This window comes from Trematomus bernacchii, unplaced genomic scaffold (genome assembly GCF_902827165.1).
Source record: "Trematomus bernacchii unplaced genomic scaffold, fTreBer1.1, whole genome shotgun sequence".
NCBI lineage: Eukaryota > Metazoa > Chordata > Actinopteri > Perciformes > Nototheniidae > Trematomus > Trematomus bernacchii.
In genome coordinates, this window is record NW_022987593.1 from 18,019,740 (window position 1) to 18,039,072 (window position 19,333).

At 38.7% G+C, this 19,333-nt stretch overlaps 1 protein-coding gene across 2 annotated transcripts in view; it reads left to right on the forward strand.

Moving 5' to 3' along the window:
- Nucleotides 1-19,333, forward strand: part of lcor (ligand dependent nuclear receptor corepressor) — a 92,178-nt gene that overhangs the window by 48,203 nt on the left and 24,642 nt on the right. For both annotated transcript variants that reach the window (XM_034130028.1, XM_034130029.1), the window contains exons 2-4: nt 1,303-1,368; nt 9,377-9,456; nt 13,207-13,318. In XM_034130028.1, the coding sequence (XP_033985919.1) occupies nt 1,303-1,368; nt 9,377-9,456; nt 13,207-13,318 (258 nt within the window). The remainder of the gene's footprint in view (nt 1-1,302; nt 1,369-9,376; nt 9,457-13,206; nt 13,319-19,333) is intronic.

Consider the following 19,333-nt stretch of genomic DNA (forward strand, 5'->3'; position numbering starts at 1 on the left):
TCCCCCAATACCCTCAAATTAAAAGGTGCACGTATCTGGTTTTTACCACATAGTGAGTGTTTTATCTCATATTAAAAAACTTGTCTTGTTCTCTCTCAGATAGTTCAAGTATTTCTCAAAGTCAGGAAGTTAATTGCATTAAAAATGAGCCTTTCTGCCTGACAAAAATATTTCCCATCACTAGTTATTTTACTACAAAAAGACACTTCAAATGTTCTTTCTGCTTTCTTGTAACGTTGTCATGAGGTCGACCGTAATATTTTGATAACAGAGGAATACATATTTTTTTTTCGGCTAATATATTCCTGCAGTGTTAATTATGTGGCCTGACAAGTGGCTACACTTGAAGTGCGTGTGTGTGTGTGTGTGTGTGTGTGTTTGTGTGTGGGTGTGTCTTTGCTCCAGTAACCTTCTCTGTTCCATGCAAAAATGCACACACACACACACACACACACACACACACACACACACACACACACACACACACACACACACACACACACACACACACACACACATCCACGTGTCTTTGTCTCCCTTTCTCCATCTCCCTTTAATGGAGGATGAGGTGGGGGGGTGAGGAAGGTGGGGGGAGGGGGGGTCAGTTGGAAAATTGCAATATGTATTTATGTTTCGCTGTATGTGGTTGCCAGGCAACAGCAGAGCGAGGTGTATGTACAGTTAATAAAAAAAGTGAGTGACATTAGCCTGGTGTATTAGAGGTAAAGCGCTAATTTGCTTCAAATAGTATGAAGGAAAAAAAGGGTTTGTGTGTGTGTAGGTGCACATGTGTGTGTGGGTCTATTGTCGGTGTATATGAATAATAAGCGCTTGCCCAGCCTCATGTGTTTTTTCTGTGTGTGTGTGTGTGTGTGTGTGTGTGTGTGTGTTTTATGCTCTCACATCATTGTCTAGATATGTGTATCTAAAAACAGCTCCATTGTCTGAAAGAATGCACATGTGTGAATGTGATTTTTTTCGGATTCGTTTCCAATATTAAAAACAAATATTTACACCCTTCACATTTCAGATTGAAAACTGCTTTGTGCTGTTATATTTTATATTTTTCATTTTGATTTTTTGGTTGCAGTGGGAGAGCAGTGGGGGCTGTGCATCAGCAAAATAAACCCTATGTTCCTAACCCTTCAAAAGATGAAATAAAGTCTCCAAAATGCTTTAACTTGCAGTTTGACAGCTTCCTTACGGTGTTTGTGTTATGTAGTGTTTAAGCTGCTGTCATTTTGTTGTTCTGATATCAAACATGTCCTCTTGCATTAACATCACATCTCTTTTTCCCCGTAGGCTTTGAAAGCATCTTGGAAGGCTTGTTTGGGCCGGGACTAGTCAACGAAATCACTCTTTTCCAAGGTAAACGAACACAAACACAAACACAAATGCTGTTCCACTTATTTTAAATAAAAAACAACCTTATTTTGAACAAAAATTACTAATTCATGTTCAAAAATCTTAACTTATGACACATAAATGACCAAAAACTGTAAATCTAACAAACAAATCAATAAGGAAAATAAATCTATAAAACAATATTGAAGTTTTTCTGCCAGTTATTACATTGATTCAGTTTTCCTATATCTTGTGAAAAAGTGTTTTTGTACATGTACTGTATGGCTTCATTTAAGGCTTTAAAACGAGCATACTTTTTGACTAAGTGTGAGAAACAATATGGAGGAATATACCAGAATGACAATAAACAGTGCTTCCTTATCTATTAATCAATACAATACGATACTTACATACATGTATTGCCATGCCAACATAATTGCCAATACTGCCAGAACAGCTTAGAATACATAACAATATGATTAATTCATACGACGGCCATGTGTAATTTATGCCAAATATGGCATGCTGGAAAATCCTGACAGATGTCGAGAAAGAAAAACAAGAAGCTGGTTTCTGATGCTCTCGTTGTCTGTTTTTGAAGCTTAAAAGCACTAAAATGCTTATTTTAAAACAGTATGAGTGACATACAGAAGCTGCTTTCCAGAATAACAAGTCTGTCTGCTCTGGTGTTGGGTTTCTGACAGGTGACGACCGACGTCATAGATTTTCACCATAGATGTACAGATTACATTTTAATTTAAATGTGGACCTTTTTATTTAAGAGGCAACTCAGAGAAAAGGAAGCCCCCACAGACTGATCAAAAGATGAGGGTTCAATGAAAAAAAATACCTTTGTTTACTTGGAACTAATAAGTTATATTGCCGAGTTAAACTGTTAAAGAGGCATTATTATGCTTTTGGGGGTTTCCCCTCTCCTTTAGTGTGTTATATAGGTTAGTGTGCATGTACATAGTCTGCGAAGGCTACAATATCCCTCCATTGGACTGCTTTGTTTACTTCTGGAACATAGTGACATCACTATAAAACAATGTATTGGCTAGCGCTCCAACATATTGTACGTGATAGGCTAAGGGGCGGGACATCTCTAAGTGGTTGACCAATCACAACAGAGCCGGCCAGCTAACCAATCAGAGCAGCTCTGGTTTCAGACAGAGGGTGAAAAGAGGTGCTGCAGCACAGGCAGTATGAGACAAATAAAGAGCTTTTTGAACATTAAAGGATGGAGACATGTCACAGGAGAGACACTTAACCTGTTAAACCCGGGGGCAGGGGCTCCCGCAACATCTTGCAATAAACAGCATCTGAGGGCTTCTTAACATTTAACAAACTATGAATGTGTCATACCCACTTAACGGGAAGAAACTCAGCTACCTTGCGATATGAACAATCTTTACCAAAACAAAACATAAGTCTAACGCCGAGCCTCTGAATTAGCACTAAACGAAAGAATGCTAACGCACTTAGCACATAACTCACGTTAGCGATCTTTTATACTTCATCGTCTCTGCACAAACCATATGAAAGCTGAGATTCCACAGATTCCAATGGTATACGTATCATCACTGAGCGACCAAAACTCGCGGCAGCGAAAGCCAGCAAAGACAACAAACTCTTACCTTTGCTGTTTTCTGATCAAAAGTTGTGTTCAATGGCAATAAACGCATACAAATGCTGCTGAAGATTAATCCAATGTCTCTGTGTCACTTTGAAATGATTACTGATAATCCATCATCATATTTATGATCAATAAGCCTCGTTTTCAGTTTTCAGAGCCTAACGTAGCTTTCGGTTTGGGCAAACTGTGTGCACATCCTTCTCACTCCTCAATGGAAATGTTTAGGTTGATTTAGGAACTTCCCCTCGATTATATTGGCTCTAACGGTTCAAAAGAGGTGTCAATCACCAACATCGACCAATGGGTTCCCGAGATATGGAAAATCCACCCAAATGACCCCAGAAGTGTTTTTTTTTTCTAAACCTCTCTAAAAAAGTCCAATTTCACTTGTTTTGCATCAATCTTGATACAGGGTACTTATTATGTTATAGTGTGGATTCCTAAAGCTTTTAGTCTACTATCCCATCATTCAAGGGTAGTTTTCACTATAAGTAATGTTTTCTTTTTGGACAGACACAATCATTTAAAATCTTTTTCTATGTTCAATCTGAATTTACTTTAAGATAAAAACATCTATATTGATTCTGACTTTTCTACATCCAACTCACAGGTTTATCATTGCTTTGAGAAAAAAGATTATTCATTTACCCCTTTTAGAAGTGAAGATATGGTTATTTGTTCTGGGCATGTCATTTTCTAGCCTGAGGCCTGAAAAACAGGCTCAGGGCTTAACAGGTTAAGAGAAACATAAACGTGAAAAATAGCATAAAAGGGCCTCTTTAATATATTTATTGAAACGTCCTTTTTCTAGAGAGTAATTCACACAGAATGTGAAAAATACTTGGCCAAAAGTGATGTATTTTTTTTAAGACTTATGTCGATATCTGTTTAGCTCTGCACAGTGAACATATCACTACCTTTCAGAATAAAAGCCCTATACAAAAATTATTCACAGGCCAGTTTTTCGCTTTTTTGTGTCACTTTTTTGTGTCACTTTTTTGTGTCACTTTGTTGTAAAGCACTTGATGTGTTCAGGCCTAAAGTGATGTACAAAACCAATCTGGATCTCAGGAGGATATAAGAGCGGTTTTGTGTGTCTGCAGTTATGTAATGTGTAATTTATTTACAGGTCACTCATTTTGCAATGCACAGAATCTGAATACGCATATATGTTATTTAGGCAGCTTAAAGCCCAGAAACCATGTGTAAATGCTTATATATTACTTATACTACTTACTTATATAACCTAAAACATGGTGGCCAAAAATGTGATCTGATGCAATGTAAACTGACACAAATAGAAAATGAATGCCATGAGAATAAAGCAAGAATGACCAACAACCCTGCCTAAACGTACAGATCCCTCTCGCTCTCTGAGAAACGAGGTCAGCTTGCCGTCCTGGAGTCATGTGACCTCCCTCCCCCACCAACTTAAGGCATTTTTAGAATATTTCTGGCTTGTCTACGTCATTTTCACTCATGCATTACACTTCCACTCAAACACACACAATCTCTCCGAGTAAAGCAGGCACTTGTTCACATTCGGAGCTGCAGACACACACTGAAACACACCACCATCACTCATTTTCATAGAGTAAAAATGTTGTGGTGTGGCGGGCGATGGTGGCGAAGTCGATAGGGACTTGGCTTGGCAACTGGAAGGTCACCAGTTCGAGTCCCGGCAAGACCAAGTGCTACCGAGGTGTCCCTGAGCAAGGCACCGTTCCCTACACTGCTCCCCGGGCGCCGTCCACGGCAGCACACTTCTCCTAACACTAGGATGGGTCAAATGCAGAGGAACAATTTCGTTACATAGTACCTGTACTGTGAAATGACAATAAGAGCAATTTATTTATAATTTATTATTATGTTTTGTCTTAACCTGCGGACAATAAGACACTTAAGCAGCACTGAGGAGTTCAGCAAACATGTGGAGAAACTTACTTACTTTTCTCTCACACTGATTTCACCTATTCTCAACACATTTCCGAACAAAAACTACTTGAAGAGGGCTTAATAAATGGATCAGTTCATTGGACTATCATGGATATAATTGCAGGGCAAAGAGACGGGGAGAAAGAAAGAGTGTATATGATATGTTGCTTTCACGTTATCTTCAGTTAAGCTGTGGAAAAAGACAGAGAATGAAAGACAGATTTACACAAAAGGCGAAATACCTGGAGAAGAATATTATTTTCCCGGGGCTTTTATTGTGAAAGAATGTAGGCAGTGTGGTATGTCGAGGTTAAAAGTCATTTAGACTGCGGTCTATGTAGCCGTGTTGTCGTTTATATTACACTATACAATAGGATGTATAAATATATACTATAACAAAACGTCATTCGTTGATGCGTTCATTAAAAAAACCAGCCTCGTTATTATAGAATAATGTCATTTCCATCGTTCGATATTTGCGCTTGGTATATAATAAAATGTATATCTACATTTTGATCAATTGTGCTGTTTTGGATACAAGATGCCCCCACACACTCATTATTGTAATATATATTTACTCGCTGCTTTCACGCTGTTGATTTCCATATATGAAGTATTTTCAAGCACAAGCTCACAATAACAACTGTGTCAACACCTTGAGACATGTCTATATTGCAGATAAACTCACTTCCTGCTACAGAGATATTCAATATCCCGACTTGATGAAGGTGATTGAAAGTAATACAGTTTGCCGTATATAGAGCCGTGTTGTTAGTTTATACACTAAGACAGTATATGAACTTAAAAATATAGATGCAATTGGACTCATTGGGCACAATGTGATTGGTTGATGCATTTATTCGTGGTGCAAAAGCTTATGAAAATCAGCCTCATCATTAAAAATACTGCATTGCTTTTCCATCATTTGGTATATAACAACGGTGCAAAACAATACCTTTAAATATGGATCAATCAGACACACTGATTATTGTGAAGTCTTTCCCAGCACAAGCTCACAAAAACAACTGCGGACACACGTCTAAATTGCAGATAAATCCACTTCCTACTGCCGACGTATTTCATTTGCTAACCTGGTTTAATGTTGGTTAAAGAAAACTTTATTTTTCATTTGCAGAAACAGTCACCTGGTTAGTTAAGTGCATGTAAACACGGCGAGCAGGGACTTAAAAATCATGTAGACGGTGTCGTCTTCCTCACACGCACACGCACACGCACACACACACACACACACACACACACACAGGTTGCAGGGTCACGTTAGCAGAGGGACTCGAGCTAATTGGCGTCTTCTCGGGTATATTGTAAGCGACAAAACCACAGGTTTCACACACAGCTGACCTCTGACCTGTTCATTACAGCCGCAGAAGCAGAGAAAGAGAGAGTGACCGAAATGTCTTTTTATCGGTCGCACATCTCTCAGGAAAAACAAGTGAGGAATGTGATTTGAATCAAATCAAATCAAATCAGGTTTTATTTATAAAGCACATTTTAAAAGCGATTTTTGGTCGAGCCAAAGTGCTGTACATGTAATAAAAAACACATTACTATAAAACACAATAAACGACAATAAATTACAACAGATATAACTTAAAAAACAAAATAAGAATAAAACACACGGAAAAGTCAGGAGTCATGCTCCGCTCTAATTAGAAAGCCAGAGAGAAGAAGTGTGTTTTTAATGTGGATTTAAAAACCCCTAGGGTCTGGGCCGACCTCACATGGAGGGGCAAAGTGTTCCAGAGCCTAGGGCCAGCTGCTGCGAAGGCTCGGTGCCCTCTGGTTTTTAGCCTGGTCTTGGGCACTACCAGCAGCAGCTGGTCAGCAGACCTTAAAGCTCTGGCTGGGGTGTAGCGCTGGAGCAATTCAGTTATATAGGCCGGAGCCAGCCCATTTAGGGCTTTAAAAACAAATAAAAGGACTTTAAAATCAATTCTGAACCGAACTGGAAGCCAGTGTAATGAGGCCAGAATTGGGGTGATGTGGTCGCGCTTTTTGTGGCCAGTCAGCAAACGTGCAGCCGCGTTTTGGACTAGCTGTAAGCGTTTGATTGAGGCCTGGTCCATACCCACATACAGAGCGTTACAATAGTCCAGTCTCGAGGTTACAAAGGCGTTGATAACCCTTTCTAAGTCTTTAAAAGATAAATAAAGATAAAAGATAAAGCCAGAGCTGTGGCTATGATATAAATAACAGAAACGTATGCAATTGCTAGAAGAGCTGCTGTGAAATCCAGGTTTAACTAGAAGTAGTTTGATCATGTTGCCATAAAAAGCATTTTTTTATTATTATAAAAGACATATTCTGCTCATTTACAGGTTCATATCAGTATGTAGTGTCTCTACTTTAAAGAGTCCTCTCCTGCTGATGTTCAGGTCTATATCAGTATGTAGTGTCTCTACTTTAAAGAGTCCTCTCCTGCTGATGTTCAGCTTCATATCAGTATGTAGTGTCTCTACTTTAAAGAGTCCTCTCCTGCTGATGTTCAGGTGTATATCAGTGTGTAGTGTCTCTACTTTAAAGAGTCCTCCCCTGCTGATCTTCAGGTGTATATCAGTATGTAGTGTCTCTACTTTAAAGAGTCCTCTCCTGCTGATGTTCAGGTGTATATCAGTATGTAGTGTCTCTACTTTAAAGAGTCCTCTCCTGCTGATGTTCAGGTGTATATCAGTATGTAGTGTCTCTACTTTAAAGAGTCCTCTCCTGCTGATGTTCAGCTTCATATCAGTATGTAGTGTCTCTACTTTAAAGAGTCCTCTCCTGCTGATGTTCAGGTGTATATCAGTGTGTAGTGTCTCTACTTTAAAGAGTCCTCCCCTGCTGATCTTCAGGTGTATATCAGTATGTAGTGTCTCTACTTTAAAGAGTCCTCTCCTGCTGATGTTCAGCTTCATATCAGTATGTAGTGTCTCTACTTTAAAGAGTCCTCTCCTGCTGATGTTCAGCTTCATATCAGTATGTAGTGTCTCTACTTTAAAGAGTCCTCTCCTGCTGATGTTCAGGTGTATATCAGTGTGTAGTGTCTCTACTTTAAAGAGTCCTCCCCTGCTGATCTTCAGGTGTATATCAGTATGTAGTGTCTCTACTTTAAAGAGTCCTCTCCTGCTGATGTTCAGGTGTATATCAGTGTGTAGTGTCTCTACTTTAAAGAGTCCTCTCCTGCTGATGTTCAGGTGTATATCAGTATGTAGTGTCTCTACTTTAAAGAGTCCTCTCCTGCTGATGTTCAGGTGTATATCAGTATGTAGTGTCTCTACTTTAAAGAGTCCTCTCCTGCTGATGTTCAGGTGTGTATCAGTATGTAGTGTCTCTACATGTCTCCAGGCTTTAATGTTCAAAAAGCTCTTTATTTTTCTCATACTGCCTGTGCTGCAGCACCTCTTTTCACCCTCTGTCTGAAACCAGAGCCCAGTCTGCTCTGATTGGTTAGATTGCCGGCTCTGTTGTGATTGGTCAACCGCTTAGAGATGTCCCGCCCCTCAGCCTATCATGTACAATGTGTTGGAGAGCTAGCCAATAAGTTGTTTTATAGTAATGTCACTATGTTCAGGAAGTAAACAAAGGAGTCCAATGGAGGCGTTAAGAGAACACAGGGATTTTATCCTTTGCAGACCATTTACATGCACTAAAACCTATATGACACAATACAGAAAAGGGAAAACCCCAAAAAGCAGAATACGGCCTCTTTAAACCTCTTTCTCTTTCCTGAGCTCCGTTTGGACCAATGTCTGTATGTCCACGGTATATTATGACCGTATTGATTTTTTAATGTGTTTCTGTATCTTCTCTCTCTCTCTATGCGTCTCGGTCACTCTGAGGTTTCACTCTGAACTGAGGTTTTTTTTTTTTAAAGGATATGCAGCACCATGGCAACAGCTGTAACCAAGTCAACAGCAGTGTCCTCTCTCTTAATTCAATTCAATGTAAAGCTTCAATATAAACAGTGATGCCAAATGTCAAAAGGACACAATTATAAATTAATATAGAAGTAACAGAGCTGATGTCACCGGGGCAAATACAAGATTAACACCACAATCAATCTGTAATCATGAAAGTCATAGTGTAGAACGTCCAAAAAAGTTATAATAAATCTTTAAACAGTCTGCATTTTGTCGACAACAATCATAAAAAGTCTTATTACATATCATTAAAAAGTCATTCAAAAAGTTAATATATTTAGTTGTAAAAACTCAAAAAGTCATATCATAGTATGTAATAGAAAATCATGAGGAAGTTATTAAAAATGTCATATTATAGTATGTTGAAAAATTATCCATAAATCTATCAAATTATCTTTAAAAATCCATATTAAAAAAGTCAGTAACTTATAAAAATCAATATATTTGGTTTTTGAAATGGTCATACCCACAGTATGACATTAAATGGAGCAGGGATATAATTATGATTAAACCTGTTTGCTTGTGTCTCCTCTCCTCTCTCCAGACTGCGAGCCGGAGGAAGTGTCGGACTGGTCCTTCGATGACAACTGTCTCTTCTGCTGCTTAAGACGCGAGAAAGTCAAGGTATGCCCAAGCCCCCAGGAAGTGCGCCGGACTCTGAGGAAAATATTCGTTGTGGCCAAACGGCGGTACTACACTTCCGTATCAGTCGCTGGGCCCGGAAATACTTTTTCCCATTGACTAACATCGGGAAAGAGACGTCTGTAAATCGTTGGATTTTTTTTTTTAGCTAAATAATCTACCCAGTATGAACATTTGTATAGCCCTTATTAAAAACATTCGTTCCTCAAGTTGTAAAATGTGCTAATAACGTTATTCTGAGAGTTATTTTCCTCAGCATTATGAACGTGGATCTAACCCACGGGACCGCGCCGCACGTTCATGTGACGTGTTCAGTACTACATGAGTTTTACCTTTACCCATGGATGCACAATAAGAACGGATTATATGATTATATGAATACTTTCGTGACGTTTCGCTCTCTCAAAAGTTGGGCCATTTTGTCTTCATGCGCCAATGAGCAACTCTCATAGGAATGAACGAGGCCCTGCCTCCCACGCTGTATCCAGTTCTTATTATACATCCATGGGTATGACACAACATTTCTACTTCCTGTCAGACAATAATCCACATATCCATGCTGCAAGACTGTCTTTAATTTAATTTAGATACTGATGATTATTTTATTACGCCTTTCTATAAAGATTACATTTTGTGGTAATATGTTAATTTGCTTTCTTAGCATCGACTCAAAGCAGGAGGAGCCTAATCACCTAGGTCTTAATAAACTTTAATAAATATAAATGGTACATAATTAGCATTTATAGTTTTGTCTACTCCCATTATTATATAAAACATATCAAATTTGAGCAAAACGTCTTATCTGCTAAATTGATTATAGCACTGAATAAAATATAAAGAGAATATGGATAATGGGTAAAAAACATAATACAATTGAAAACCATCTTCAGTGCTTTCATTACCGTTGTATGTTTGATAGAAGATGTTTCATTATAATGTAAAACTAAATGGATTTATTGTGCTTCTGAGGACATTTTTGTAAGTGTATATTCCATCAAATATAAATTATTCTTTCAAGCCCAATACATGTTATGCAAATGTTCCATATTTTTTCTCTTTGTGCACATTTTGTTTTTGTCCGTCGTCTTTTTTGAGCTTTTTGTTCGAGGCTCCACATTTTTTTTGTCTCCTCCTCCTCCTACATGTTTGTCATTTGTGTTGTTCAACCATCATGGTCTTGACCCCAATTTAGCTTATGAAAGGAGCGCGACACAATGATTTGGAGGTGTGTGTTTGTGTGTGGATGGTGACATGGGTGTAAATTAGTGAGACTCCCACAGCAGCATAGCGTCCGGTGCCTCCTCTCAGAGTTTCTCATTGGGATGAAAAGTGATGGGAGCAGAATAATGAGTGTATCTCACACACACACACACACACACACACACACACACACACACACACACACACACACACACACACACACACACACACACACACACACACACACACACACACACACACACACACACACACACACACACACACACACGGATGTTGTGTTACCTGCTTCTCCGTCTGCTGCTGTAGACAAAGCACTAACGGGACGCATCATAACGGCACAAAAATGCAAAAATATGGATCATAGTCACTCTTCCTTAATTTACTTTTTTGATCTTATCACATGCTCTACAATTAATTCCAATATTGATAGTAACATGCACTGATTTTTTTTTATTCATTTAAAAAAAGACAACATATAAGAAATTCACTTTTTTCTTTTCTAAAATATCGTTTTTTTCGCATTCAGCATCAAACATAGTTCCATAATAATTAGTTTTAAATGATGTTTGCATCATCATCCATTCATGTTGGTATGAAATTACCCAATTTAGGATTTGAAACTAACAGAGAATAGTAAATAATGTAGAGTAAACAACCAAAAGTATAACCACTAAGGGAGTAAACTTATAACCTATAAGTGAAATTAAATTTAAAATAGAATACAAAAGATGTATGTGCCCTTATGTCAACGTACTCGCTTATTTGACTTCATCATCGGAGGGAGTTTGCCTTCCCTCCTCGGATGACTTTTTAAGGACTTCTTTGTCCGTTATTTCCGTCTTTATTTTTGGGATGTGATTGAGCGAGTGAACGAGGGAGGGAAGGAAGTTAGGAGGGGCGTCCTTCCCTCGGCCGTTGCTTGTTTTTCAACTTGACCCCGGTGCGACCTGCGGGGTCAGCCATCTGTCTCCTAAAAACATCCTTACGTCTCCACCAACCCCCCCCCCCCCCCCCCCCCCTCCATCAGCCCCATCTGCTCATGCTAATAAAGCACAACAACACAGTATTGTTGCTACAGGCACTCAGCGTGAATATAAAATACAACCATGTTTCTGCGTGTAATACAGTAATTACTCACGATCGTAACGAGAAAAAACAATCAACAGAGTAAAATCAATTTACCAAAGCCTGGCAGGGATTAGAGGATCTTTGCAGCATTGTCTGACTGGTCAATAATGATGTTAGCTACTTGCAGTGTGCACGTCCTAATAAGGGGGAATAATAAGGCAACATTTGCAGCAGATTTAATTGTATTCTTTTGCCCGCTCAATACGATCGTGTATTCATGTGTTAGGGCTTGAAAGCTCTCCCGACCTCTCTGTTATTACCCTCCGCTTTTTTGTGAAATGCCAGAGGAGTGTCGGTGGGCGGGAATCATTGATTCATTGATCTGAAGCCATGCAAGCAAAAGAGAAACAAAGAGAGGCAGGAATACTGAAACACACTCATCTCAGAGTGTTGACATTCACGTAAACAGACGTACCCAAATTCCCTGTTAATGAATTAGACAATGGCAACACACACTCACATTGTTATTAAGCCCTTTAGATTTAAAAGCTGAATACACATTTCCTCTTAGCGGCTGCGAGCGGAGTCTCGCCAGGCCTGAGACCTTGAATATCCTGAGGAAGCCGTTTGATTGGCTGCCAGATAGAAAAGAAGAGAAGTGAGACACCACTTCTCCCTGTACTGCCAACAGAGTGGAGCAGTGGAGATGGATTTTGGTAGGCCGGCCCTGAAGTTAGCATCTCCCTGTTTCCCTCGGCTAAAATATGGATTTCAGAATATTTCAGAAAATCTGTGGCAAACACACGTTTATGATACTTACATGTTTTGTTCAGCAGATTCATCTCTACATATTAGATCCATTTTGGGATTTTTGAAGTAAAAAGCTAACGTTAGGCTATAAAGGAACTACAGCACGGTCACATGACTTCACGTCACCACCGCTAAGCTAAAAGCGGCTAATGTTGGGCTATAAAGGAACTACAGCACGGTCACATGACTTCACGTCACCACCGCTAAGCTAAAAGCGGCTAATGTTGAGCTATAAAGGAACTACAGCACGGTCACATGACTTCACGTCACCACCGCTAAGCTAAAAGCGGCTAACGTTAACGCTGTTTTTAAATTCAACAGTGGGGTATTTACTGATGTATTTGATGTCATAGGACAACATGTTAAAATCTCTTCAGCTTGTGTTAACCACAGATCTTCTTTCAGGCATATAAACATAAACATATTAAAACTTTAAGGGAACCAGAACTCCTAAAATGCGTGTGGAAAGATGGAAAGATCTGCACATAGCTGCAGCAGGCTCTTATGAAGGCTCACATCTACACAATATGCAATACAACTGGGGGTTTTAACATGTGATGTATTGGTGTGTGAGGGGTTTATGTTTTGGACAGAACTTGCCTTAACACAGTCTTTTCTCTTATTTGTCTATAGGAGCACAGCGCAGAGAAAGGTGGAGGCAGCCAGGTGCTGTCGGAGCCGTCTCGGATCAGCCGGCTGGAGAGACAGGCCCACGACTTCCTCAATGCTGTGTTACACAGAAAAGGTAAAACACGCACGCACGCACGCACGCACGCACGCACGCACGCACGCACGCACGCACACACACACACACACACACACACACACACACACAAACATTTGTCCGTCATGTCATTACCTTTTATAACATATTAATTGTATTGTTTGTCTAAAAAAAAAAGTGAATTAATTAATTAAGATATTTTATATTGATGTCATATTATAGCATGTCTGAAAGTCATCAAAAGTTGTATTATAATGTCCCATAATAATTTCACATATACAAACTCGTTAATACGAGCGAATAAAAAAAGGTAAGTCCTATAAGAGCATAACATATCAGTGTATAAAATATTTCAGACTTTTATTGCTTTCAATTATTTCCACCATGTTTTTTTATGAAACCAGACCATTTAGGACTTGAACGCTCTTTATTATGGAAAGTAATGGGATATTAATGAAATGGACCAGTGTGGAATTCCTGCTTTTATTGCTTTTCATCGCAATACAATAGGCCATCGCTTAAAGAATATATATGTCCTCTTAATTTTTAACAAAACCAAACAGTGTTGTCAAATCTTCTTGTCATTTTCTGATTCCAAAAACGTGTTGAGTAAACGTTTTCTTGTACGTCTTATCTCTATGTTCTTCAATGTCTGCACTTTGAAACATTATGCATGAGGCACATGTTGAAGACTTCACTAAACTTAATCAGGTCTCTGTTAGAGCATGATATTTTAAGTTGTGTGTCTTCTGCCTAAGTATGCCAATTAGCAGAGTTGGGATAAAAAGGGGACCAGGGATCGACTCCTGAGGGACACCACATTTAACTTTTACAAAGTTTTAAAATTGGAGCAAAAAGACTATTCTGCCCTCAAGGTAGACCCCAAATCGGTTAAGATCTGGGCCAGAGAGGCCGACCCACTTTTCCGACCTTTACTAAAAGTGCCGTCATTACAAAGAGAGGCCATGTGGGAAACTCGTAGGAAGGTTATTTAACACAGTGGAGATTTGAGGGCAGGAAACTAATGCTGAATTTAGGAAGGTTTCAATATAGTGGAAGAGTACACCCTTCACTTAGAGAAAGAGCATGCTACCAGACATAACAATATTACATGAACACAGCTAAATAGATTAAAAACCTTTCACAAAAGGTGTCACACGCTGACTAGGAACCAAGAATGAGAGTTGATGTAATTAAACTGTAGGACTGACAATAATAATTAATATGAAAATGGCAGACTTACATTTTGATATTTGAGTAGAAATTGCACCTTAGTTGATACAAAACTACACCAAGCTTCAGCCAAGATTGGGCTGACTACCCTTTTATCTGGGAGACACTTCCACAAACATTGTTTAAGAGGTGTTGATTCAACTTGAAGATTTGGAGGATGTAGTTTGGGGTGCTTTTTTAATGTACTTCATTATACAGACATACTGTCTGGTTGTGAGTAAGGTAGTCGTCTACCAATCAGAGGGTCACTAGTTTAGATCCCTGCAATCAATATCTTGAAGTGTCCTCAGACTAAATACTAATCTACAAATTGTAGGCATGGCTAACAGTGTAGAGTGTAAGTCTCTTTGGATTTGTGATAGAAAGCGTCAACTGAATGTCATTTATTGATGTATATTTGAAGATGTGTTTTTTTCCTGGTGGGAGGGAGAGAGGAAGCAGAGGTCTGTCAAATCAATGGCCAGCCTTAATCAATGTGGCCTCCTGTAGAGATGTTGCTTAAAGACCGATACACCATCACACAGGCCAGGGCACTAGACAAACATACCATAAATACAGACAATCACTATTATAATAATGTTTACAGTGTTTTAAGCTGTATTAAAAAAATCATAATAAGTGGTCACAGATGTAGTCTAACAACTCATAATCTTTGCTTTTTACCTGCCAATATAAATCTAATGTGCAATGGAGCAACGTTTGTCAAAATCAAACTTTGTCACACATGAAAGTATATTTGGCTAGCAACATGTACAGTTAAAGTTGTAGGCATGTGCAATGATGCTGGCCAATGCTACTGTATACACTGTTGAAATCACTGCACTGCACTTGCCTGATCTGATCCTTTCTCTTGCTGATTGGAAGATAAAACTCCCTTGAAAACCTGCCTAAAATGATTATGCATTGCTTGGGGCAAACATACTTTCTAAAGCAGTTTCCTCTCTCGGTGGAATGCAGAATTCCTGAACCTCTCAAGGAAATGTTTCTGGAAAAGGTGCAGCTGTGAAATCACTCTGCTTTGTTATATTGAGGCGAGACCATTTGTGTACCTATGCAGAAACCTATAGCGTTACACAACGGCCATTTCCTAGCAAGCAAAAACACAGGGTTTCCCAGGAGATTTCCCAAAATCAAAATGTTGCTGTGTGATTAGAGCCCATTTCGAGCAAACTAACTCACTCCTGTTTGAGTGTTGCAGAGTGAGCACATGGTGTATCCAGTAAAACTATTTGTTGAATCAGCTAAATGTTATTGGGGTCTTTGACGCCACACAAAAGTCACGCGTACAGTTTGTTTTACACTTTAAGCTCCTTTTTTGCCATGTCAACAATATACTATCAGTGTTAGGGATAACACTGTGACATGGTTAAGTGAATAAGTCAAATAACATTAATGAGGGATTAAGAAATGATTCACAAACAACATCTGGCAACAACACCTACGTACACACCTCAGTGATGAAACGGGAACACAATAACGGAAATCAAAGCTTATACCACACACTGGAATAATACAACCGCTTTGGTTGCTAATGGCTTTTGTTAAACATTACACATAGTTTGTAGTGTTTTCCTAGTCATTGTAGCGGACTGCTTAGCAAGTCTGACATAAAACAGGAAACTGTCTAAAGGTACAATATATTTGTATTCATAAAAATTGGACATGAACCTTAAAACTTGACAAAAAAAAAATTATTTTAAAGGTCCCCTATTATACTGTTTGTCATCAATATATCACAGGTCTCAGATATATACAGAACCTGTGTCTGATTGGCTGAAACACCAAACAGATCATTGCATCATTACCCATAATCCCCTCTGTTTCAGCCCTGTTTCAAAAGTGCTGATTCTCTGTCTGTTACTTTAGATGAAAATAAGGAGCCCCTCCCCACGCCCCTCTGAGAGAGATTTGGTTACAAAGAACTCAATGGTGCTCTAAGAGGAGATTCAGGTGATAAGGTGGGGGGGGGGGGGTTACCTTGGTTGCTGATTGGCTAATGGTTACACAAGACAACACATCGTTATGACATCATAAAGTGGCCAAAATCTGATCAGCTCATTTTCAGACAGGTTTTTATATAAAATGGATCAGGACAAAAAGAGAGAGAATCTTTGTTCCTGAAACTTTCAGAGTCTCTTTACACAGAGGGGACACATGTTGATGTAGAAGAGACATGAAGAAGAGGGGACACATGTTGATGTAGAAGAGACATGAAGAAGAGGGGACACATGTTGATGTAGAAGAGACATGAAGAAGAGAGGACACATGTTGATGTAGAAGAGACATGAAGAAGAGGCAAGAGGGGACACATGTTGATGTAGAAGAGACATGAAGAAGAGGGGACACATGTTGATGTAGAAGAGACATGAAGAAGAGGGGACACATGTTGATGTAGAAGAGACATGAAGAAGAGGGGACACATGTTGATGTAGAAGAGACATGAAGAAGAGGGGACACATGTTGATGTAGAAGAGACATGAAGAAGAGGGGACACATGTTGATGTAGAAGAGACATGAAGAAGAGGGGACACATGTTGATGTAGAAGAGACATGAAGAAGAGGGGACACATGTTGATGTAGAAGAGACATGAAGAAGAGGGGACACATGTTGATGTAGAAGAGACATGAAGAAGAGGGGACACATGTTGATGTAGAAGAGACATGAAGAAGAGGGGACACATGTTGATGTAGAAGAGACATGAAGAAGAGGGGACACATGTTGATGTAGAAGAGACATGAAGAAGAGGGGACACATGTTGATGTAGAAGAGACATGAAGAAGAGGGGACACATGTTGATGTAGAAGAGACATGAAGAAGAGGGGACACATGTTAGATGTAGAGAGGTAAGAGACATGAAGAAGAAGGTGGACACAGTGTTGAGTATAGAAGAGACATGAAGAAGAGGGGACACATGTTGATGTAGAAGAGACATGAAGAAGAGGGGACACATGTTGATGTAGAAGAGACATGAAGAAGAGGGGACACATGTTGATGTAGAAGAGACATGAAGAAGAGGGGACACATGTTGATGTAGAAAAGACATGGAGAAGTGGATTTTGCATAATAGGTCCCCTTAAGTTGTAGGTTGTTATTGAATATAGATTAAAGGTGTTTAGGATTATATGTTGAAGGATATTTTCTTTATTTTATGATTCAAATATCTCATTGATAGATTGGACTTGTGTTACCTCAGTTTTCTTCCTGTGTTTGACATGGATTTGTTTAATCATCTGTAAAGCATTTTGTAATTGTGTGTTCATAGCACTGTTTATTTTTACATTGCTTAATATAATGAGCAACAATGCGAAATCAAACTCAATGTGCGACACATACGGGTTTTATAAATAGAGGCTTGGCATCGGACTTGTGAAAAATAACATCCATTGTTTTTAAAGTTTGCCTGAATAATTAGTCACACTTTTTAAAACAAAGTGTCATCTATAATACAAGAGTTAAGGATTAAACTAAAGTAGAAAGCAAGCCAACAAGGATAATAAATCATTTAAAGAGGAATCATTACGAAGTCACCTTTTAGTCTTGAGCCAACACTCACCAGAGCCTCAGGCTGCCGTTGGCCTTCAAGTACCAACAGTTCACATTGTAAGTTATTGTAAGACGGAGAAGTTTTAAGAGTATTTTAAGAGTATTTTTCACACATTTACTTAATTTGTTCTTTTAGTTTGAGTTCACAATGTGAAGAAATGGCAATCAAGCTGTTAAACCCCTTCAAATTATACATCTAAATTAAGAAAAACTAGACCATAATTTGAAATATATGAAGAAATAGGGCAGAAAGCTAGCTGGGAAAGCAGTTGTGTAAGGCATAGTTGAAAACGGCATTAACGCTGATATTATTGTGCCTTAACCTTGCTCACTGGAGAGGATTAAGTGCTGTGTATACAGTAGATAAAGTGCAGAACGTATATTATTTTTGGATTAATTCAGCATAGCTTCCAGGATTATATTTTGGGGCTAATGTATTATTTGGAGGATTTAGGGTTCGACTCGGTGGCACGCATAAGAGAAACCAAATATACTATATGTGCCGGTTATAAAGAGATAAGTGCAGTTGATGTATCTGGGACAATGGCAGATTAATGCATTAATAACAAATGAGTGGCGCTGTTTTTCTCAATGGGTATTACCCGATGAGATGAATGAATGAGTGTTTGATGTTTGTGTTGTCGCAGCAGGGGATAATTGGACGTTTGGTTTCTGTAATTCCTCCCAGACTCTCACTGGTCTCTTGGTAATCGTTGCACTTTGAAATTGTTCTTTTATTTATAATCTTTGTGTCACTGTACTTGTGTTTTGATAAATGAAACTGAACCAAATGCTCTGAATGATGATAGAATCTAAGCAGAGTACAACTTGTGTACCATTGTTGGCTTTTTATATTTTATAAGGTTTTTTCAACCGTCATACTCTCTAATTATACAAACCAATACAAAAAACCCAAATTAAATGTTAGGTCACTGGGATTTTGTGTGATTTTTCAACAAATCATTATCTATTCGCCTTTCAATTATAATATTGTTTGGTCATTTCATCTTTAAAATGTCTGGAAATTGCCCAAAAAACACCAAAATATAATTTCCCAGAAGCCCCAGGCAGTGTCAGTCCAAAACACAAAAAGATGACATTTTCACTGATTATAAAACAGAAAGAAGAAGCAAACACTAATTTGTAGGAATCTGGAAACAAAGTATTTGCAATTTTTTAACCCTTAACACAATTAATGAAGCACAGATCATGGCTGAATCATCATGCATACATTTATCTTAAAGTAGCGACAAAGAGCT